This window comes from Oncorhynchus gorbuscha, linkage group LG14, assembly GCF_021184085.1.
Source record: "Oncorhynchus gorbuscha isolate QuinsamMale2020 ecotype Even-year linkage group LG14, OgorEven_v1.0, whole genome shotgun sequence".
NCBI classification, from domain to species: Eukaryota; Metazoa; Chordata; class Actinopteri; order Salmoniformes; family Salmonidae; genus Oncorhynchus; species Oncorhynchus gorbuscha.
In genome coordinates this window covers 28,546,048-28,569,654 of record NC_060186.1, presented here as the reverse complement: position 1 = coordinate 28,569,654, position 23,607 = coordinate 28,546,048, and the positions used below count along the sequence as shown (strand labels likewise).

Sequence of the window (23,607 nt, the reverse complement as noted above, 5' to 3'; positions counted from 1 at the left end):
CATTCATTCAATGACTTTTCAAAGTATTTTTTCAAATACAACAGAAGAAACTTTGACAGCTCCCAGTTACCCATATGAAGTGAAGTATTTTACAGTCTTGTTTGTGCCAATAGTTATGTAGTCCAATCTGGCATAGTGTATCAACATTGTAGTGAAGAGAGAGTAATAATACCAATCATTATGTTTCTTTCTTCTTCTGAGAGAGATATGCAATACACACTACTTCTTTAAATAAGTGTTTGTTTTTGGCTTGAATTGAAGTAATCAAATTCAGATTCACCAGAAGTATGTGAACGGCCTCCACCACAGTGGCTTCCTAGAAATTTGGCATCAACAACAATAACAACTGAGGGATGTGGTCATCTTTTTACTACAGCCAAGGTCAGACAGTGTAAACTCATTACTACAGTACTCTACTGTAAGCAATGTCTGCCATTACTATTTAGACCATTTTCAATCCATAAACAGTTGACAGTACCACTAAATATTGAATAAATGTACCAATGCAGAATAACTATTAACTAGCTATTGCAGAATATTATCCAGGCATCACATGTATGTACACTACACACACAGGTGTTATAACTGTGCTGTAAACTAACATATTCTATCCTCCATGTGACTGTCCATCATGAAGTTGTTTTTCCACTTATCTCTATGCACACATCACTGTTGTTTATTTTCTTCCATATATCTTTAGGTTTCTTTCACTGAAAAGGAGGTAGTCACAGACACAGTTCTATTCACATTTTACACTGTACTACTCCTGCTTGCATAAGCAAGAAGACGCACCCCAGTCTGGCCAGCCAATGAAAGTACTTGGAGGCGTGCTCCTCGAAAAGAACACGCTGTCCTGACCTAAATTAACTCCGTTCAAACCTGGCTGCAGTGAAAGCCAACCTAAGTGGCTGTCATAAGTGGTGTGCTTTTCTTAATGCGTGCCTGATTGGATAAAGCGAGTGTCAATAACATTATTCTTCACCCATACGGTAGTACAGGATGTGCCCTCACTATGCGTGTTGTTTCTAAATCGAGTTTCGGTGCAAACTCCTGTAGAGAATGGCGCGTAAATCAGCCCAAGATCTGTAATATAGAGTTGTGCGTCATTGTTTTGATACCACATGAATAGTGTGTATTGCGATAGTTGTAAAGTATCCTAGACACACTAGCGTAGTTTGCACATGACAAATTAGGTTGTTTACCTTCTCTGCAGCGCGAGCCACGTGTAATCGAAGTCCAATGATTTATTTTTTGGCACATTCTCTTGAGCATGCCTCGTGGAATCTATAGCGTTTTCAATTCTAAAGAATCTCTTCACTCAATAAACAGTAGCGTCATGCATTTTTTCAACTGTAGCATTATTATTTAATGTTTTCATTTAACCCTTTATTTTACCAAGTAAATTGACTGAGAACACATTCTCATTTACACCAACGACCTGGGGAATAGTTACAGGAGAGAGGAGGGGGGATGAATGATCAAAAGCTGCAACTAGTCGTTGTCCATTTAGATAAGGATCCCTTAAACTCGCGTCCTGCTGCGCAACTATAATTACTGGGTGACTAGTCTATACGTGAGTTTTTACACATGATCAACCATGTCATAACTAATACCTTTACTAGCCTACTGCCGAGGTTGGCCCTTGCGCACTATAGCCTAAATTAAACTATGTATAGCATACTGTGACAATGTGGACATATGGAGGAAAATGAATGGGCACATAATATGCAATTATGAAAATAATAAGTCATTTTTTATTAACCCAATATATTTTTTTAGCAAATGATTGCCTTTTTCAGAGACACAAATACAAAATATACAAGTATATTTTTAATTAGGCTCAGTTTTGCAACCTTTGTATCCAAAAACAACATTTTACAAGTATTTACATAACAATGCACAGAAAATGCCACTTTGGATATCCATACAACCACAAAAACCTGAACAAAAAATAAGTTACTAAAATTTTTACAAGGAAATATACAAAGATACACTTCAAACTTTTATACAGTTACATGCAGTGTAACTTTGTCTTTAATCTATATAGTGCCATGTCATGCTCAACATGAATTCAACACACAATAAGAGGCAAATTGTTGATTCACATATTTATGTTTGCAAAGTGCCCAGTGGTTACAACACATCTGAGAGCATAGGCTACTCTGGTCAAACTGGACCACATTATAAATAAGTTAAAGGAAACCAACTGATTTTAGGGCGGCATAATAATAATTAATACTGAAAAATGGGAACTCATATATTCTAACCTTTTCCAATAATTTCTAACTAATAAGCCCTAGACAAATGTTGAAACTTTGGCAGGTTCTTTCCCTTTCGCAGTAGGAAAACTTAATAATAATATATGATTTACATGTAAACTTTTATCTAGTTAGGTCATGTAACATATAAGGCATTCTGATTGACAGTATGACCTTAATTTTTTCTCTCATTGAAAAGCATTGGGGAAAATTGGAATTTGAAACTTTGTTTACTTCATCAATGAAATAGAGTTGACCCCACCCTAAAGACCAGTTTTTTAATAATAGGGCTTCAAACTATGTACAACCAATGAACACTGCAAAAAGCCACACAATAGAAACATCTGATTCTTTGATGAGATACTCTCAAAAACCCTGATTTAGAAATAATCTACATTTATAACTATCAATTATACCTGAACAAGGATATCATATGACCACTTTTACAAACAAACAATATATTTTTGAAAACTGCACAGCAATTCTTCAAGACACGCATTTTAACAACATAATAATATTATGTTTTATGTGCTACATATGAAACATAGGTAGTAAAAATTAAACTGAGCAAAAAGGGAAAAAACATTTTGGCACACTGCTACATTTTCTGCTTTTGAAGCGATTGGATTAAATTGAGTGCCAAAACTTTAGTGTAAATATTCAGTGCTTGCACAGCCTCCCTCCCTCCTAAAGGCAGGCCATTTTGTATCCTGTCTTCTCTTCTATCCCTCGTCTCTTCTTCAGGTCCTGAAGTACAGTATTCAATGAAAAAGGAGGACTTCTCAGCACTGTGGGGAAAACCAATTCATATTAGCTCTGTTCACAGAAGGGGTTATGGGTACATAGCCTGAAGGTTATAACACATGCATAGTAAAGACAGTTTAGTTGTCCAGTATCATGCATTGTGTATTCTGTTGAAGCAAGAAAACAGTGCAAAACTGTACATTAAATGTCAACATGTCACTCAAGACAGACTGCTGCAGAATGAGAGAGCAGCAGCTTGCAGAGCTCATTCCCTTGAAAACAAGCCTGCTGATGATGTGTTACTACTGTTCTGCACTTGAACTAGGTTTGCTTAAGTTAATATTAGACCAGATAGCTGGGGCGTTTACAAAAGTGTGTCATCACTAAGGCTTCACATTTATAATCCAACATAGGCATAACAACTGAAATGCTTATGTTTATAATACATTTACATTTAAGTCATTTAGCAGACGCTCTTATCCAGAGCGACTTACAAATTGGTGCATTCACCTTATGACATCCAGTGGAACAGTCACTTTACAATAGTGCATCTAAATCTTAAAGGAGGGGGGGGGGTGAGGGGGAATAAGGTTATTAGAACAACCGGGTTATGCTCATTTTACAGTATGAAATTGTAAATGCATGATGATGAAGTTCTTACCTTGGTATTAGTGTTCATGTGTCCTGGAATCGTTTTTGCTGGGTGTCTGCTCTACTGACTTTGACACAACTTCATCCTCTTCACTGGAATGCAACTTTTTACTTGTACTTTGGGGCTCTGATAAAACACAATTTAAAGATATGTCAGTAAACAGTTTTTCTACAAAAAAAAGCTCATAGTTCCGAAATTAAGTTTATCATCAAGCTAAACAGTCAAGTCAAATCAAATTGTATTTGTTACATGCGCCGAATACAAATGTAGACCTTACAGTGAAATGCTTACTTACAAGCCCTTAACCATCAGCGCAGTTCAAGAAGAGTTAAGAAAATATTTACCAAATAAACTAAAGTAAAAAATAAAAATAATGAACAAAAGTGGTCATATAATCATGCTATTCATTAGGCCACAGCAGATCAAACATTCAAAACTCAAAAGATGACAATAAATCAACGTGTTAAATAGCTTGACACACAAAGCGTGTCTTTCTGGAAAGAAAATAAGTATCAACAGAATCAAGCGGTGTGCGGTACAAAGTATTGGCTTTCTGCGAGTGTATCAGTGCAGTGACGCAGAATTGTTATACAATCTCGCAGATTGCCACAATTTAATTTGACTGTGCCATATTGTGCGATGAAGACTGTCTGATTTGTTTATGATTGGTTAACTAAAATACTCAAGTACATTTTAAAAACTGCATAATTTACCTGGATTTGCATGTCTTTTCCTTGCCCCGTTGTGAGAGTGGTGACAATCCGTCTGCCTCTCGCTCTTCTCGGATAGCTCAGCCCCGTTCGCAGGACAGCTCGGTCGGACTCCATGATTCCCATTATGGTCCACATTTCCAGAGGACCAGACTCGCTTATGAGACGGTCTGCTGTAAAAGTCTGGCAAGTCACTGCTTTTCATCGGTTCCCATTTATAATCTCCCTGGGGAAGGGGTTCGTCGTTTAGAAAATCAAAATTCCATTTGTCAATAAAAACCTTCTCTATCTCTTTCATTTGAACGAAACAGTCTCTCCCAAATTCGTCATGATCCACCGATCCGAAAAGATTTCTGCAAATCTGGGGCTTCGTGTGATCCGTCGGGCGCGGATCCACCCTTTCCAACGTCGGACTCCCATTCGAAAGACTAACATTTGACATGTTGTTGCACATATGAAAACGACCCTAAAAGCGCGACGGTTTATCCCAAAAAAACAAGTATTCCTTTTAAATAAGCGACCTGGATCACAAGATAAAGACGCATGCATAGCATCCGTAAAACAGCCAACGTGATTAGTCCTCAATCTGCCCGACTAGTGAAGGTTTAGTTCTGTTGGTTGTTTTCTGCCGTTTGACTACGGAACTAAGTCATCTGTGCTGTACCAAAGATGATGGATATACTGACAAGATATACATGTCTCTCCGCCCTAACAATGGGAGTCGTTGTCCACACGCGGCACCCTGAGCTGTCTAGCTCCCGCCTATCCTTTCTTTGGATTGGTGGATACATCTCAATATTGTAAATCAGTTTTTACATATTCGATGACGGTTGTTGACGTCAACCGTCTGTACTGAATGGGGAGAGATGCTAATGCTACTAGCCTAATTTCATTAATATGCATAACCATCTCGAGACAACTCCAATATAAAGTGTTTTTCCTTAAAAGTTGCCGGGATGTCACGTCTTTCTTATATCAGTATACTTGTAACAACTTAAGCATTACGAAACTTATTTTGGATCAAATAAACCTCACTTAGAAAATAATCCATACTTTTTGTTGACCAAATTCGACATTCTTAAAAAACGCCTTGCTTGGTGGGCGAAACAACGAATAACACCTCCTACTGGAGGGAGACAGCTGTTTTTTTGTAGAGTTGGGCCCCTCTCTTCCTCTCCCTGGCTGTACCCAATATGGCGATACGGCTCGTGTATACTAGCACGCAGTAAAATGCAGAGTGCTGCTTCGGCCGCACAGAGTGGCTCGCTTGTGGGCGTGCTGGGAACATATGGACACTACTCAATTGTGCGTCAAGAATTCAGCATAACAAGTTTGTAGGAAGGTCTGGTTATTAAATGGGTTAAGAGTTTAATCCATTCTCCATTTCATGAATTTATTCAAGGTAAATGGCAATATGCTCTAAACCGCTCTCGTGACAAACTTTGCTTCCCTGTTTCCAATCGTCCACAATGGCTGGGAGAACCTATTCAAGTAACGTTAAGTGAATACATTTCGAAAATGTTTTTAAAAAATGTATTATGAGCTAACTAGCTATAGTGCAGGCTAACTCAAATGAGCTGCTAGCTATCTAGCCAACTTTACATACTGTATAGGTAGTTAATTAAATATCACCTGCTACCTAAACTTCATATTAGCTAGCTATCTTGATGTATTTATCACTGAAAAATAAATCGAAACGCATTTGTAGGTAGCTAGCTAACAGCCATGGAGGAGGGTGAAAGGATAGCAGCCCCAGGTGTCAAAGTGAGAGAAAAGGCTATTCTGGATAGGGCAGGTACTTTTGTGTAGTTCCAGTCCCTAGAAGTGAGGACGAAGATAGTAACGTAATATTCTGTGCGGTCTAATTTGAGTATAATGAATTCTGTTTCTTGTGAGGTTTTCTGTGCTCAGAGCTGTGAAAGCCTGTCTGCGGATGAAGAAGTACCAATGAAGTGCAGTGGTTCTCAGTCCTGGGGACTCAAAGGGGTGCACTTGTTTGTTTTTGATTTAGCACTACACAGCTGATTCAAATGATCAACTCATCATCAAGGTTGAAGTGGTATTCATGTATTAATTAGTGATGCTATCCTTGATATGATCCTGCTATTGTCATATGCTACACATGTATCTATCTATCCAATGTTATCATGATTTGTTATAAGGGTTATTATATTTTATTATAAACTGTGTGGTGCCAGCCCTGAATGCTGATTGTCTGACAGCCGTGATATATCAGACCGTATACCACAGGTATGACAAAACATTTATTTTCACTGCTCTAATCACGTTGGTAACCAGTTTATAATAGCAATAAGGCACCCCTGGGGTTTGTGGTATATGGGCAATATACCACAGCAAAGGGCTGTGTCCAGGCACTCCGCGATGTGTACCGCATAAGCAGTGGTATATTGGCCATATACCACATCCCCTTGTGCCTTATTGCTTAAGTAATCTACAATGACCTGGTGATGTAAAAGTCTAATAATGACATCTTCCATATTCCTACAGATACCTTGTTACTGGAGATTCCTTCAAACTGATTTCCTACAGTTACCGTGTAGGGCACTGCAAGGTTGGGTGACCAGGGCCATCTGGGACTGCCTCCTGGGGGAATTCATGCGTGTTAAGGCTACCTGTGTCCTGCATAACTTCATGAGTATGGACACGAGGACCTGGAGGGGTTCTACTGCCGTGTGCTAGAGGAGAGGTCTGCTGGATGGGGACCAACAACGCAGCACGGGAGGCAATCCGTGTGTGGGAGATCTTTACCTCCTACTTCTTCGAAGAGGGTTCTGGCCCCTGGCAACAGCATATACTACACTGTAGATGGCTTTTAAGAGCCATCCACATTGCAATAAGATTATTCTTACATTTACTTAGCTATGTCAACTGCAGTTATTACATTTCCCAGTTTCTCTCCTTTTGATTTCTACTTCTCATGTGAGGGTGCTGTTCAAGTAAGGGTGATGTCTGTACAAAAACAAAACAGGCGCTTTTAAGAGTCACCCATATTGAAAACATTTAGAACAAGTAGACATCCTATAACCCACACCCTCGTGTATCAATCGGATTGTGTTTTGCAGTAAGCAGGCTCAGGTGTATAACTGTGGCTCCTTCAACCTTCAAAGAATGGGCAAGGGGACCAACCATGGAGAACAGTAAGACACTTCATTATTTCTATTCATATAACTACGCTATATTGTTTGTCCTCTGGTCTGCAAGTTTTTCAGTATTAAGTACTTTGCAGCCACCAGGTGAGACCACACAGATTGGTGCAGAGGTGCAGTTCAGGTATGAATCTCTGAGATTATTTTTCAGTCATATCCAATACCAGGAGTATCAAATTCCAGTCTTTGAATGATGGGGTGTCTGCATGTATGTATTACAATTATACACTTCAACAGTGTTTATCAATCCTGGTTCTGGGACATCAATGGTTACACATTGTAACTAAGACTAGAAACAGGATTTAAATAGTTAAAAGGCTGATTTGTATTTCATATATACAGAAATATAATTTTAAAACACTACACTACACTTCCTATGCATCATGTAAATACTCTAAAACCGGTTCATCTCAATATCGAATGCCCTTCATCTGCATTGATCTGATAAACACAGGATAGGTGTAGTATTTCATCAAATGAGACTTAATTTGAACCAGTAAAGAATGTGAAACGCTTTATTGAAAGAAGTTCATTATCCAAGTGTTATAAATAGATGCATTATAAATACAAGATCAATCTGTACTTCAATGCACATCTGTGGTGTATTACAAAAACAGAGGAAGAGGTGGCGAGAGGCGTAAAAGACAAAGGCAAAGAGGTAAGAACATAGGAGCAGGGAAGACAGCATATGATTAATGAATCACGGTGCTACCCAAATATTCTCTCAGTTCATCACAATTACATAATAGTGTCTCTAGTTGGCCCGAAGGTTATCTTAAAAGCAGGTGAGGTGGAGATGATGGGACTCGGGGTTGGCATCCTCTCTCACATCAAAACATATCTGCAGACAAAAGACAGATGGAGAGAGAGAGAGCATGTTTAAGCCTGATGTTTTATGCTAACAGTGTTAGACATAATAAGCTGGAGGTGAAATGCAAAACTGACCTTGGATCAGTGGAATTCTGGGACTACTGCATCTCTGTATTTCAGTGTAAAGCATCTTTTTAATAATAGTTCCTGTTGACCTGACCTCACCTCTGATCATACTGTGCCCTCTGTCAGCCAGTTCAGATGTGGGAGGGGTTCACCGACACAGCTGATATAACCTGGAGGAGTTAAGGAGAAGAGGGATAAAGTGAAGGAGAGAGACTTATTGAGAAAATAAGTTAGAGACAATGTTCAACAGGAATGTTTGTGTAGTCTCACCTGGTGTCCACACTACTAAGTGGATGCAGAGTACTTTATACTGAAAAACATGAACAGAGACGACAAACAATATAGCGTAGTTATATAAATAATGTCTCTTACTATTCTCCATGGTTGGTCCCCTCTTCTATTCTTTGAAGGTGGAAGGAGCCATGGTTATACACCTGAGCCTGCTTACTGCACAACACAATCTATCAATCAGATTGATAAGAGGGTGTGGGTTATAGTGTCAACTTGTTCTAAATGTTTTCAATATGGGTGTCTCTTAAAAGTGCCTGTTTTGTTTTTGTACAGACAGCACCCTCACCTGAAGTAGAAATCAAAAGGAGAGAAACTGGGAAATGTAATAACTGCAGTTGACATAGCTAAGTAAATCAAAGAATACTCTTATTGTAATGTGGATGGCTCTTAAAAGAGCATTTGGTTGTGCATAGTGTAGTCTATGGTGTTGCCAGGGAACAGCACCCTTTTTGAAGAAGTAGGAGGTGAAGATCTCCCCCACACAGATTGCCTCTCGTGCTGCGTTGTTGTCCCCCATCCTTGAAACATCCTGCAGAGCAGCAGACCTCTCCTCTGACACAAGGCGACGAGCTGCAGATGCCCTCCAGGCCCTTGTGTCCATACTCATGAAGTTATGCAGGACACAGGTAGCCTTTCACACGCCTGAATTCCCCCAGGAGGCAGTCCCAGATATGGCCCTGGTCACCCAATCTTACAGTAACTGTATGCAATTTAGACTTTTTATAATCACCAGGTCATTGTGGATTCTCTCATCTCTTTCTACCCAGACTATTTGCATTGCCCCCCCCCCCTTTTACACCGCTGCTACTCTGTTATCTATGCATAGTCACTTTAATAACTCTACCTACATGTACATATTTACCTCAACTAACCAGTACCCCCTGTATATAGTTTTCACTATTGTTATTTTACTGCTGCTGTTTAATTACTTGTTACTTTTATTTCTGTATTTAAAAAAAACTGCATTGTTGGTTAGGGGCTCGTAGTAAAGCATTTCACTGTAAGGTCTACCTACACCTGTTGTATTCGGCGCATGTGACTAATACAATTAGATTTGATGACTAAAGTATAATATTACGTAACAAATCATGATAACATTGGATAGATGGATGCATGTGCACGTGTAGCATGTGACAATAGCAGGATAATAATCAAGGGCAGCATCACAAATGAATACATAAATGCCACTTGATGAGTTGATCATTCAAATCAGCTGTGTAGTGAAAGGCAAAAACAAAAATGTGCACCCCTTTGAGTCCCCAGGACCATGATTGAGAGACACTGCTCTTCATTGGGACTTAATCTGCAGATAGGCTTTCACAGCTCTCTGTATCCGAGGACAGAAAACTTCACAAGAAACAGACTTCAATATACCACACTGAATAATGTTACTATTATCTCCATCCCCACTTCTAGGGACTGGAACTACACAAAAGTACCTGCCCTATCCAGAATAGCCCTTTCTCTCACTGACAGTTGGGGCTGCTATCCTTTCACCCTCCATGGCTGTTAGCTAGCTACCTAAAAATGCGTTTAGTTTTTTTGTTGTTGTGATAAATACATCAAGATAGCTAGCTAATATGAAGTTTGGGTAGCTGGTGAGATTTAATTAGCTCGCTAGCTATGTTAGCAGCTCATTTGAGTTAGCTAATAATACATAGTTTTTTTTACATTTTCGAAATGTATTCACTTACTTGAATAGGTTATCCCAACCATGTAGACGATTGGAAACAGGGTAGCAAAGTTTCAGAGTATATTACTATTTACCTGTGAATAAATTCATGAAATGGAGAATGGATTAAACCATTTACTCAATTTAATAACCAGACCTTCACACATTTGCTATGCTACATTCTTGACGCCCAATCGGACGTGCTGCTATATGCTGCCAGCATGCCCACAAGCGAGGCACTCTGGGTGGCCTTGGCAGCATGCAGCAATTTACCGCTTGCTAGTGTACACGGGACATTAGAGAGGAACTACTAGTTGGGGAATCAGATTGACAGGGAAGGCTATTCAAACAGAAAATGAGCTTCTTGGTTTAAGAACATGTAACCACCCATATTTCTTTCTTAAAGGTGAATATGGTTGTAGGAATATTGTATTTTTAGAAGTTAAACAGATCAACCCATTGAGATAAAAATGGTATTCATTTTTTATTGGTTTATGACAAAAGGGATTAGTCTCTTGTGATCGGTCATAGAATGACACTGTCAGTTTTTGGAACAAGGGAAGAAGATTCTTGTTTGGAATGGTCTCCCTAAAGAGCTGGGAGAGGGAAAGGTTCTGTGGAATTATACCGGTCCTGCATTTGGCAATGTTGGGTTAAGGGTTCAACATATCCGATATCTCCATTTTGTTTGTGCTTTTTAAATCTGCTTCCAGTCCAGAGTGACATCTCAGTGTTAAATGCCTTCCATCATAGTTGGCAGCTCGCCTATCGTCATCTGCCTTTGACACAATCTGACTATCACTGCAGTTTAGTGGTTACAATTGCATATGTACTTGGAGTTCCCTCACTGGGACACATACAATTTAAGTTGTCTGAAATGGCTCCCTATTTAGCGCACTACTTTCAGCCAGGGTGCCATTTGGGAGGCATCCACAGAATGTTCCTTGGGAGCAGAGAGTTCTCATTTACTCTTCAAGGTCAACAAGTCAGTGCATCTTGTTTTATAAACATTGAGGTCATCTATAGAAAAATAGCATTCCTATCACTGCTTGGGCGAAGCATATTTCATAAAGTGCAAACTACATGTATTTCTGGTAGTATATATATTTTTAACATATTGTAATATATGCCATTTAGCAGACGCTTTTATCCAAAGCGACTTAGTCATGTGTGCATACATTCTACGTATGGGTGGTCCCGGGAATCGAACCCACTACCCCGGCGTTACAAGCGCCATGCTCTACCAACTGAGCTACAAATTTTTCCATGTTATACTGAAATATTAAACAAGGTACATTATATATTTTGATGTTGGGACTCCTTGTATTCAGCTGCTGTGAATGAGGGATGTAATGAACTGTCATTTTCAGTCTGGTAATAAGTCTTTACTGACATCTAGTGGTAAAACTGTATGACACCAAGTAGAATCCCTTATGTGGCCCAGAAGTTATGTTCAGTTCCAACCATTTCTCCCAAAACAGAAACATGTCTATTCCAGCGGGGTATATCACAAGAGTATCGCCCTAAGTGGGAATACTACCCAGGTCACCTGACCAAGGCAAGCACGCTAGCCACAACCCTGAGAGATATTTTCCTTCCTGAAGTACCTCCAGTCTTTAATATGTGTCTTACAGAAATCATGAAACATCTGTCTTTGATGGCTGCTTTTTCTTGGCGAGCTCAGCTTGAATGTGAGGGGGGAACTGGTCCAAGTGTTTGTTCACACACTGCATGCAGAATCGCTTGGAGTAGAAAAGGCTGCAGCCCTGGAAGAAGAGAAACAAAAATAGTAGCAAACACATTAAGCAAGCACACTATCCCTGCAATTAAGTTATGACATGTAAACTCAGCAACAACAAAAAATAAACGTTCTCTCACTGTTAAGTGCGTTTATTTTCAGCAAACTTAATGTGTAAATATTTGTATGAACATAATACGATTCAACAACAGACAAACTGAACAAGTTCCACAGACATGTGACTAACAGAAATGAAATAATGTGTCCCTGAACAAAAGGGGGAAGGGGGTCAAAATCAAAAGTCAGTAAGTATCTGGTGTGGCCACCAGCTGCATTAAGTACTGCAGTGCATCTTCTCATGGGACTGTACCAGATTTGCCAGTTCTTGCTGTGAGATGTTACCCCACTCTTCCACCAAGGCACCTGCAAGTTCCCAGACATTTCTGGAGGGAATGGCCCTAACCCTCACCCTTCGATCCAACAGGTCCCAGATGTGCTCAATGGGATTGAGAGCCGGGCTCGTCGCTGGCCATGGCAGAACACTGACATTCCTGTCTTGCAGGAAATCACGCACAGAACGAGCAGTAAGGCTGGTGGCATTGTCATGCTGGAGGGTCATGTCAGGATGAGCCTGCAGGAAGGGTACCACATGATGGAGGATGTCCTCCCTGTAACGCACAGTGTTGAGATTGCCTGCAATAACAACAAGCTCGGTCCGATGATGCTGTGACACACCGCCCCAGACCATGACGACCCTCCACCTCCAAAAATTGATCCCGCTCCAGAGTACAGGCCTCAGTGTAATGTTCATTCCTTCGACGATAAACACAAATCCGACCATCACCCCTGGTGAGACAAACCCGCGACTCGTCAGTGAAGAGCACTTTTTTGCCAGTCCTGTCTGGTCCAAGGACGGTAGGTTTGTGCCCATAGGAAACGTTGTTGCCGGTGATGTCTTGTGAGGACCTGCATTACAACAGGCCTACAAGCCCTCAGTCTAGCCGCTCTCAGCCTATTGCACAGTCTGAGCACTGATGGAGGGATTGTGCGTTCCTGGTGTAACTCGGGCAGTTGTTGTTGCCATCCTGTACCTGTCCCGCAGGTGTGATGTTCAGATGTACCGATCCTGTGCAGGTGTTGTTACACGTGGTCTGCCACTGGAAGGACGATCAGTTGTCTGTCCTGTCTTAGGAGTCTCACAGTACAGACATTGCAATTTATTGCCGTGGCCACATCTGCAGTCCTCATGCCTCCTTGCAACATGCCTAAGGCATGTTCAGGCAGATGAGCAGGGACCTTGGGCATCTTTCTTTTGGCCTTTTAGTAGAAAGGCCTCTTTAGTGTCCTAAGTTTTCATAACTGATCTTAATTGCCTACCGTCTGTAAGCTGTTCATGTCTTAACGACCGTTCCACAGGTGCATGTTCATTGTTTACGGTTCATTGAACAAGCATGGGAAACAGTGTTTAAACCCTCTATAATGAAGATCTGTGAAGTTACTTGGATTTTTATGAATTATTTTTGAAAGACAGGCTCCTGAAAAAGGGACGTTTCTTTTTTTTGCTGAGTTTAGAACCTGGGTGTATTCAATAGGAACCAAGCAAATGGAACAAAACGGGGACGGACCTACCTGAACTTGTCCAATAGAAACTAAATTCATTACATCTTGCAATGGAAACTGTTTACTCCGTCGATCAACGTGCATGCATATGCAAGGGTAGTCTTTTTTGGGGGGGTGGGGGGCAGCGTGCACTTTAGTCTTCATCGTTGCGTTCAACCCAGAGAGGAACTCTAGGTGTCTTAGGCAGCCAGAATAGCTTACCAAGCAAGAGGGTCCGAGGCACTCTGACTGTAGCTAGCGACAACATTTGTAATTCCAGATCCGGTGTTATATGCCATTTTGTTTACAAATACTAGCTAGCTACATGTCTGTCTAATCTAGTGTTTTCTTTTGACACTATCTTTTAGCCACAAAAGCAGAAACAAACGTCTCTATGAATTCCAATTGCTAGAACTGCTCTTATTAATCAGAAGAACATTTACAATGACAGAAAACACTACAAGAGAGACTATATAAATAATTTCCATTAAAAACCCAGGCACTGGGCTGCCCCTTATTCACACCAGCTTATTCACACTTTAGTTTGTGTCGGGGGGGGACGTTGATCAGCTATAATATTGCTGATAGATTGTGGCTTCCATCAATGTAATTGTCTGCATAAATTCCAATCCCCCATATACACACTGCTCAATAAATTAAAGGGAACACTAAAATAACATCCTAGATCTGAATGAATGAAATATTCTTATTAAATACTTTTTTATTTCCATAGTTGAATGTGCTGACAACAAAATCACACAAAAATGATCAATGGAAATCAAATTTATCAACCCATAGAGGTCTGGATTTGGAGTCACACTCAAAATTAAAGTGGAAAACCACACTACAGGCTGATCCAACTTTGATGTAATGCCCTTAAAACTGAGGCTCAGTAGTGTGTGGCCTCCACGTGCCTGTATGACCTCCCTACAATGCCTGGGCATGCTCCTGATGAGGTGGCGGATGGTCTCCTGAGGGATCTCCTCTCAGACCTGGACTAAAGCATCCGCCAACTCCTGGACAGTCTGTGGTGCAACGTGGCGTTGGTGGATGGAGCGAGACATGATGTCCCAGATGTGCTCAATTGGATTCATGTCTGGGGAACGGGCGGGCCAGTCCATAGCATCAATGCCTTCCTCTTGCAGGAACTGCTGACACACTCCAGCCACATGAGGTCTTGCATTAGGAGGAACCCAACCGCACCAGCATATGGTCTCACAAGGGGTCTGAGGATCTCATCTCGGTGCCTAATGGCAGTCAGGCTACCTCTGATGAGCACATGGAGGGCTGTGCGGCCCCCCAAAGAAATGCCACCCCACACCATGTGGTCACCGGTCATGCTGGAGGATGTCGTAGGCAGAAGAACGTTCTCCACGGCGTCTCCAGACTCAGTCACGTCTGTCACATGTGCTCAGTGTGAACCTGCTTTCATCTGTGAAGAGCACAGGGCACCAGTGGCGAATTTGCCAAATGTCCTGCATGGTGTTGGGCTGTAAGCACAACCCCCACCTGTGGACGTCGGGCCCTCATACCACCCTCATGGAGTTTGTTTCTGACCGTTTGAGCAGACACATGCACATTGTTGGCCTGCTGGAGGTCATTTTGCAGGGCTCTGGCAGTGCTCCCCCTTGCACAAACTTGGAGGTGGCGGTCCTGCTGCTGGGTTGTTGCCCTCCTACGGCCTCCTCCACGTCTCCTGATGTACTGGCCTGTCTCCTGGTAGCGCCTGTCTCCTGGTAGCGCCTGTCTCCTGGTAGCGCCTGTCTCCTGGTAGCGCCTGTCTCCTGGTAGCGCCTGTCTCCTGGTAGCGCCTGTCTCCTGGTAGCGCCTACATGCTCTGGACACTACGCTGACAGACACAGCAAACCTTCTTGCCACAGCTCGCATTGATGTTCCATCCTGGATGAGCTGCACTACCTGAGCCACTTGTGTGGGTTGTAGACTCCGTCTCATGCTACCACTAGAGTGAAAGCACCGCCAGCATTAAAAAGTGACCAAAACATCAGCCAGGAAGCATATGAACTGAGAAGTGGTCTGTGGTCACCACCTGCAGAACCACTCCTTTATTGGGGGTGTCTTGCTAATTGCCTAGAATTTCCACCTGTTGTCTATTCCATTTGCACAACAGCATGTGAAATTTATTGTCAGTGTTGCTTCTTAAGTGGACAGTTTGATTTCACAGAAGTGTGATTGACTTGGAGTTACATTGTGTTGTTTAAGTGTTCCCTATATTTTTTTGAGCAGTGTATTTTGTACATTTTTCCCTAACCATACCACCCCTCCCCTAATTGGAGTAAACTAATGGACAACACTTAAGCTTCTACTTCCAGCTTATACAATGCATTCAGAAAGTAGTCAGACCCATTCCCTTTTTCAACATTTTTTTTACGTTAGCCTTATTTCATTGATTAAAAAGAAAACGGATACATTTTTCATCTACACACAATACCCCATAATGACTAAGTGAAAACAGGTTTAGAAATGTTTGCAAATTTATACAAATAAAAAAGAACTGAAATACCTTATGTACTTAAGTATTCACACCATTTGCTAGGAGACTCGAAATTGAGCTCAGGTACATCCTGGAATCATTGTTCATCCTTGATGTTTCTACAACTTGATTGGAATCCACCTGTGGTAAATTCAATTGATTGGACATGATTTGGAAAGGCCCACACCGGTCTATATGAAGGTCCCACAGTTGACAGTGCATGTCAGAGTAAAAACCAAGCCATGAAGTCGAAAGAATTGTCCGTAGAGCTCCGAGACAGCATTGTGTAGAGGCACAAATCTGGGGAAGGGTACTAAAACATTTCTGCAGCACCTCAGTACCTCCAGGCTCTGATCAGGCCCTACACCCAAACAAGGGCACTGCGTTCATCCACCTCTGGCCTGCTCGCCTCCCTACCACTGAGGAAGTACAGCTCCCGCTCAGCCCAGTCAAAACTGTTCGCTGCCCTGGCCCCCCAATGGTGGAACAAACTCCCTCACGACGCCAGGACAGCGGAGTCAATCACCACCTTCCGGAGACACCTGAAACCCCACCTCTTTAAGGAATACCTAGGATAGGTTAAGTAATCCCTCTCACCCCACCCCCCTAAGTTTTAGATGCACTATTGTTAAGTGACTGTCCCACTGGATGTCATAAGGTGAATGCACCAATTTGTAAGTCGCTCTGGATAAGAGCGTCTGCTAAATGACTTAAATGTAAATGTAAATGTAATGTAAATGAAGGCCCCCAAAAACAGAGTGGTCTCCATCATTCTTAAACGGAAGAAGTTTTGAACTATCAAGACTCTTCCTAGAGAGGGACACCCGGCAAAACTGAGCAATCGTGGGAGAAGGGCCTTGGTCAGGGAAGTAACCAAGAACCCAATGGTCACTGACATAGCTCCAGAGTTCCTCTGTGGAGATGGGAGAACCTTCCAGAAGGACAACCATTTCTGCAGCACTCCACCATTCAGTTCTTTAAGGTAGAGTGGTCCGACGGAAGCCACTCTTCAGTAAAAAGGCACATGACAGTCCGCTTGGAGTTTGACAAAAGGCACCTAAAGGACTCTGACCATGAGAAACAAGATTCTCTGGTCTGATGAAAACAAGATTGAACTCTTGTGCCTGAATGCCAAGCATCATCTCTGGAGGAAACCTGGCACCATCCCTACGGTGAAGCATGTTGGCAGCAGCATCATGCTGTTGGGATATTTTTCAGAGGCAGGGACTGGTCAGGATTGAGGGAAGATGAACTGAGTAAAGTGCAGAGATCCTTGATGAAAACATGCTCTAGAACACTCAAGACCTCAAGACTGGGGCGAAGGTTCATCTTCCAACAGGACAACAACACTAAGCACACAGCCAAGACAACACAGGAGTGGCTTCGTGACAAGTTTCTGAAAGTCCTGGAGTGGCCCAGCCAGAGCCGGGACTTGAACCCGATCTAACATCTCTGGAGAGAACTGAAAATAGCTGTGCAGCAACGCTCCCTGTCCATCCTGACAGAGCTTGAGAGGATTTGCAGAGAAGAATGGGAGAAACTCCCCAAATACAGGTGTGCCAAGCTTGTAGCGTCATACCCAAGAAGACTCGAGGCTGTAATCACTGCCAAAGTTGCTTCAACAAAGTACTTAGTATTGTACTTATGTGTTTGTGATTAATTTACATCTGTCCTTCATTTTAAGGTAAAACCTGTTACGTGAACTGAACTCTCATTTTAATATGGTCAAACTTTTCCCTTTTAAAAATATTTATTTTGAAAGAAACAGAACATGTAATAGTCAAATCATAGTGTAAAAGCAGGTGAGCTGGTTCTACTCTTTTTAGCCATTTTCTCGTGTTTTGTGGTGAAAAACTGAGCGGGTCGAGCATAACATCAACCCTGTTACCCATAGATAGACAGACTAGAAACGTTTTAACAATAGCCCCTCTCTGTTGCCCACAACAAGCTTCCATTCCCTATGTCACAAGGGAATTCATGGCTGATGCAACTTGTGATTAACTAGTTGGAAGGCCCTTCAAGTGGATTTTTCACAGATCTGGAAAATTCCCCACTCGGTTATGAACACACCATAACACCGCTAACCATACAGCAGTATAATACTGTACATCTTATTGGAAGCACAAGACCTAGACATTGACATATTGTGGAGCGTACAATGTATAGTTTCTTTAAAATTGATAACCTCAAATGAAAATAATAAAACAGCGTAGTGCGTACGGGCCCAATCCATCACCGGGGCCAAACTTCCTTCCACCTAGGACCTATATACTAGGTAATTAGGCAGTGTCGGAGGAAGGCCCAAAAAATGGTCAAAATATCCAGTCACCCAAGTCAGACTGTTCTCTCTGCTACCGCACAGCAAGCAGGACCGGAGTTTTTTAGGACCAAAAGGCTCCTTAACAGCTTCTACCCCCAAGCTATAAGACTGCTGAACAATTAATCAAATAGCCACTCGGACTATTTACATTGACTGACCCCCCCCACTCCCTTTGTGTTACACTGCTGCTACTCGCTGTTTATTACCTATGCAGTCGTTTTACACCAACCTACATGTACAAACTACCTTGACTAACCTGTACCCTCGCATATTGACTCGGTACCAGTACCCCCTGTATATAGCCTCGATATTATAATGGAATTTTATTGTGTTACTTTTTACTTTAGTTTATTTAGTAAATATCTTCTTAACTCTATTTCTTGAACTGTATTGTTGGTTAGGGCTTGTAAGGAAGTATTTCACAGTAAGGTCCACACCTTTTCTTTTATTTGGTTAACCTTAAGTGGAACACTTAGAAAACTATTTAATTAGTATTTTGTTTACTCAACATCACAATTTAAATTATATCACTGCCAAAGTTTTGGCTTGGGTGTAGACGAGATGTCATAGCCATACATTTCTGGAATATTGTCGGGGCATTATGAATTTGAGCAAAGATGCAAATGTACACTACATGACAAAGTATGTGGACATCTGCTCGTCGAACAACTCAATTCCAAAATCATGGGCATTAATCTGGAGTTGGTCTCCCCTTTGCTGCTATAACAGCCTCCACTCTTCTGGGAAGGCTTTCCACTAGATGTTGGAACATTGCTGCGAAGGTTTGCTTCCATTCAGCCACAAGAGCATTAGTAAGGTTGGGCACTGATGTTGGGTGATTAGGCCCTGGCTCGCAGTCAGCGTTCCAATTCATCCCAAATGTGTTCGATGGTGTGTAGGTCAGAGCTCTGTGCAGGCCAGTCAAGTTCTTGCACATGGATCTGGACAAACCATTTCTGTACCGACCTTGCTTTGTGCACGGGGGCATTGTCTTGCTGAAACAGTCAAGGGCCTTCCCCAAACTGTTGCCACAAAGTTGAAAGCACAGAATTGTATAGAATGTAATTGTATGATTTACCTTCACTGGAACTAAGGAGCCCAAACCATGAAAAACAGCCCCAGGCTGTTATTCCTCCTCCACCAAACTTTACAGTTGGCACTATGCACTGGGATAGGTAGCTTTCTCCTGGCATCCACCAAACCCAGATTCCTCCGTTGGACTTCCAAATAGTAATTCATCACTCCAGAGAAGGTGTTTCCACTGCTCCAGAGTCCAATGGCAGCAGGCTTTACACCACTGCAGACACTTGGCATGGTGATCTTAGGCTTGCGTGCGGCTGCTCGGCCATGGGAACCCATTTCATGAAGCTCCCAACGAACAGTTCTTGTGCTGACGTTGCTTCCAGAAGCAGTTTGTAACTTAGTAGTGAGTGTTGCAATCGAGGACAGACAAATGTTATGTGCTAAGCACTTCAGCACTCGACGCTCCCGTTCTATGTGGCTTACTACTTTGCGGTTGAGCCCTTGTTGCACCTTGAAGTTTCCACTTCACAATAACAGCACTTACAGGTGACCGGGGCAGCTCCAGCATGGCAGAAATTTGACGAATTGAGTTGTTGGAAAGGTGCCATCCTATGACGTTGCCACGTTGAAAGTCACTGAGCTCTTCAGTAAGACCATTCTATTGCCAGTGTTTGTCTATGGCAATTGCATGGCTGTGTGCTTGATTTTATACACCTGTCAGCAACGGGTATGGCTGAAATAGACAAACCCACTAATTTGAAGGGGTGTCCACATACGTTTGTATATAGTGTATGTACATGCAACTCTGGAATACATTTTAAGGCATTACGTGCATTTTAGGGTGAGGGTGACTAAGCCAAAATAAAATGACTGGATATTCCTTTCTAGTTTATGACATTGACATCATATATTGTACAATGAGACAACAGATTTCAGCCATTTCATGCTCATTATTTTTGGCAATATGAGCAAACGTACCGTTCCAACACAAACTGTGATGTGGCACAAACTGCAGTTGGATCCCAGGATAAGGAACCTCTCTCCGTCTGGACTGAAAGGATCCTTGGTCACAAAACACTCTTCCAACAAGCTGATGGGAAAGAAACAAAAACATGACGAGTAAATGCAAGAGCTACAACCTTCTGAAAGGTTTACTTTACACCTCATGAGTTGACAGTCATAGACACACACCAAACGTTCGCTAGCTTGGGCCACTAGAGACTCCACTATACTATATACTCTAGAAGCTACTAGCAAGGGAACAACTGCATTGCATTCCATGTTAGCCAGTAAGCATGAGCAAATCTTGAGTTCACACTTCGCTAGTATTATAAAAACTGTACTCACACAATAGCCCTGGTATTGGGTGGCTTCTGTCCGTAGTATGTGAATGGTGTAGATAAATTGCACAAATGGCAAGTAAACATATTCTGAGGAACCGCATCTGTGCTTGACTCCATTGTTGTGAGCGTGCTTGTACTTCCTGGTCTTTTCTTCATTTGTGGGACGTGTTCAACAGCACGGTTCTACCACCACGTAGTGGACTGGAGTGATACTGCTGCATCCAAGAGGTCAAATAATGTAGGCCTATTGTACTTTGCGTTCAACTTTCACTATGGTCAACTGTCTATGTCCAAAAGGAGTACATATTTTTCAGTTAGCTGATTCCTACAGTAGACAAATATATTCATGACATTCGAAGTAATACTTTACAACCAAACTAAGACAATGAAATTTACTTTTTAAAATGGAAACATTCAACATAATTTATTTAAAATACATCTATATCAAATTAATTAATTTACATGACTGAACAACACAGTTGATAACCCCACCAAATTGTAGGTGTATATCACAATGTCTCCCAGCGGTTTCTCTCAGACCTTGGCTAGCAAACCACTGTACAATCTCAAAAGATGAAATACTGTAAATCTGATCAACACTACTTGAGATAAAACATTATGTTCAAGTTAATGACATCTATTGTAGCTAGATATGTCACTGAATGGACAAAGGCAATGGAGAGTCAGTGGATCATCCTGACCTGAATTTACCAACCATTGTTACTACAAACACACAGGGAGGTACAGAGAACAGGACCTAATTCATATCATTAACTGGACACAATCCATACTTATACTGTCATGATGAAATTAGCATTAGATTATAGTGTAGATATGATATATGATATGGTAGAGTTTAATACACACAGTGTACTTTATTATGTTATAAACAGAACCCTAAACTGCCATATAGTTTATGATGGATTATGTGAATAGTGGTATGTAAAGAGACACATTGGAAAAAATATAGGGTCACGCAAATGCATGAGATAAGGATAATAAAAAAATGTATATAGATGTCCCTTTCACCTTACTCTCAAATTGTTGGAATATTTACAAAATAAAGTATCGAGGAGCTTAGCAGAGGCATGGATTTCTTTGTGGTTAAAAATAAGAAGAACCTCTCTTCTCTAAGTTAGACCCGCGGAACGCCTACCACCTGGTATGGATACAGGAAGGTGACGAGTGGAAGACAGCCTTCAACACTGCTAGCGGACACTATGATTACCTGGTGATGCCATTCGGTTTGACCAATGCTCCTGCTGTGTTCCAGGCCCTGGTTAATGACGTTCTCCGGGATATGTTAAACCGGTTCGTGTTCGTCTGCCTCGACAACATCCTCATCTTTCCCGCTCGACTCAAGAACACGTTCTCCACGTCAGACCAATCCTCCAGTGTGTCCTGGAGAACCAGCTGTTTGTCAAAGCCAAAAAATGTGAGTTCCATCGCTCCATCATCTCCTTCCTTGGATACATCATCGCTGCTGGGAATGTGCAGATGGATCCCGGAAAGGTGAGAGCGGTGGTGGATTGGCTCCAACCCACGTCCAGAGTGCATTTGCAACGTTTCTTAGGATTTGCCAATCTCTATCGCCATTTTATCCAGAGTTACAGCACCCTGGCTTCCCCCTGTCAGCACTCACCTCTCCCGTCCCATCAGTTCAAGGTAAACACATTCAGATATCGGAGTGGGGGCCGTCCTGTCCCAGCGTTCTGCCCTGGACCTTAAGCTGCATCCCTGTGCCTTCTTCTCCCATCGCCTTCTCCCATCACCACAGAGAGGAATTATGATGTGAGGAACTGAGAACTACTTGTGGTGAAGATGGCCTTGGAAGAGTGGAGACACTGGTTAGAGGGGGCGAAACTTCCATTCATAGTGTGGACAGTAGAGGTCGACCGATTAATCGGAATGACCGATTAATTAGGGCCCATTTCAAGTTTTCATAACAATCTGTAATCGGTATTTTTGGACACCAATTGTGGTCGATTTTATTTATTTATATATTTATTTTTTTACACCTTTATTTAACTAGGCGAGTCAGTTAAGAACACATCCTTATTTTCAATGACAGTCTAGGCCCGTTGGGTTAACTGCCTTGTTCAGGGGCAGAATGACAGATTTTTACCTTGTCAGCTCGGGGATTCGTTTTCGCAACCTTCTGGTTACTAGTCCAACACTCTAACCACCTGCCTCACATTGCACTCCATGAGGAGGCTGTGTGGCAGGCTGACTACCTGTTACGCGAGGGCAGCAAGAAGCCAAGGTAAGTTGCTAGCTAGCATTAAACTTATCTTATAAAAAACAATCAATCTTAACATAATCACTAGTTAACTACACATGGTTGATGATATTACTAGTTTATCTAGCGTGTCCTGCGGTGCCTGTTAATTTCTCATCGAATCACTGCCTACTTCGCCAAACGGGTGATAACAAGCACATTCGCGAAAAAACTACTGTCGTTGCACCAATGTGTACCTAACCATAAACATCAATGCCTTTCTTTAAAATCAATACACAAGTATATATTTTTAAACCTGCATATTTAGTTAATATTGCCTGCTAACATGAATTTCTCATAACTAGGGAAATTGTGTCACTTCCCTTGCGTTCCATGCAAGCAGTCAAGGTATATGCAGCAGTTTGGGCCGCCTGGCTTGTTGCGA

General features: G+C 41.8%; 2 protein-coding genes across 4 annotated transcripts; both read right to left on the bottom strand.

The window, feature by feature from the left end:
• Positions 1–1,731: 1,731 nt before the first annotated feature.
• On the bottom strand, positions 1,732–5,078 carry cdkn1ba (cyclin-dependent kinase inhibitor 1Ba). Its single transcript, XM_046299269.1, has 3 exons — positions 4,368–5,078; positions 3,664–3,780; positions 1,732–3,046 (listed from the first exon to the last, which is right to left on the bottom strand). The coding sequence occupies exons 1-2, from the start codon at positions 4,816–4,818 to the stop codon at positions 3,671–3,673; spliced, it is 561 nt and encodes a 186-aa protein (XP_046155225.1). The 5' UTR covers positions 4,819–5,078; the 3' UTR covers positions 1,732–3,046; positions 3,664–3,670.
• A 2,955-nt stretch (positions 5,079–8,033) lies between these two features.
• Positions 8,034–21,107, bottom strand: cdpf1 (cysteine rich DPF motif domain containing 1). 3 transcript variants are annotated; one of them, XR_006831708.1, is made up of 6 exons: positions 20,949–21,107; positions 20,580–20,691; positions 10,453–12,196; positions 8,840–8,928; positions 8,567–8,637; positions 8,034–8,372 (listed from the first exon to the last, which is right to left on the bottom strand). XR_006831708.1 is itself a non-coding variant. In XM_046297702.1 (3 exons), exons 1-3 carry the CDS (start codon positions 21,098–21,100, stop codon positions 12,068–12,070), a joined length of 393 nt encoding a protein of 130 aa, XP_046153658.1. In that variant the 5' UTR covers positions 21,101–21,107; the 3' UTR covers positions 9,696–12,067. The 3 variants fall into 3 exon arrangements, 1 of the variants encoding a protein (XP_046153658.1); XR_006831709.1 differs by lacking the exon at positions 8,840–8,928 and adding an exon at positions 8,738–8,777 and having other exon boundaries at positions 12,063–12,196; XM_046297702.1 differs by lacking the exons at positions 8,034–8,372; positions 8,567–8,637; positions 8,840–8,928 and having other exon boundaries at positions 9,696–12,196.
• Between the last annotated feature and the right edge of the window lie 2,500 nt (positions 21,108–23,607).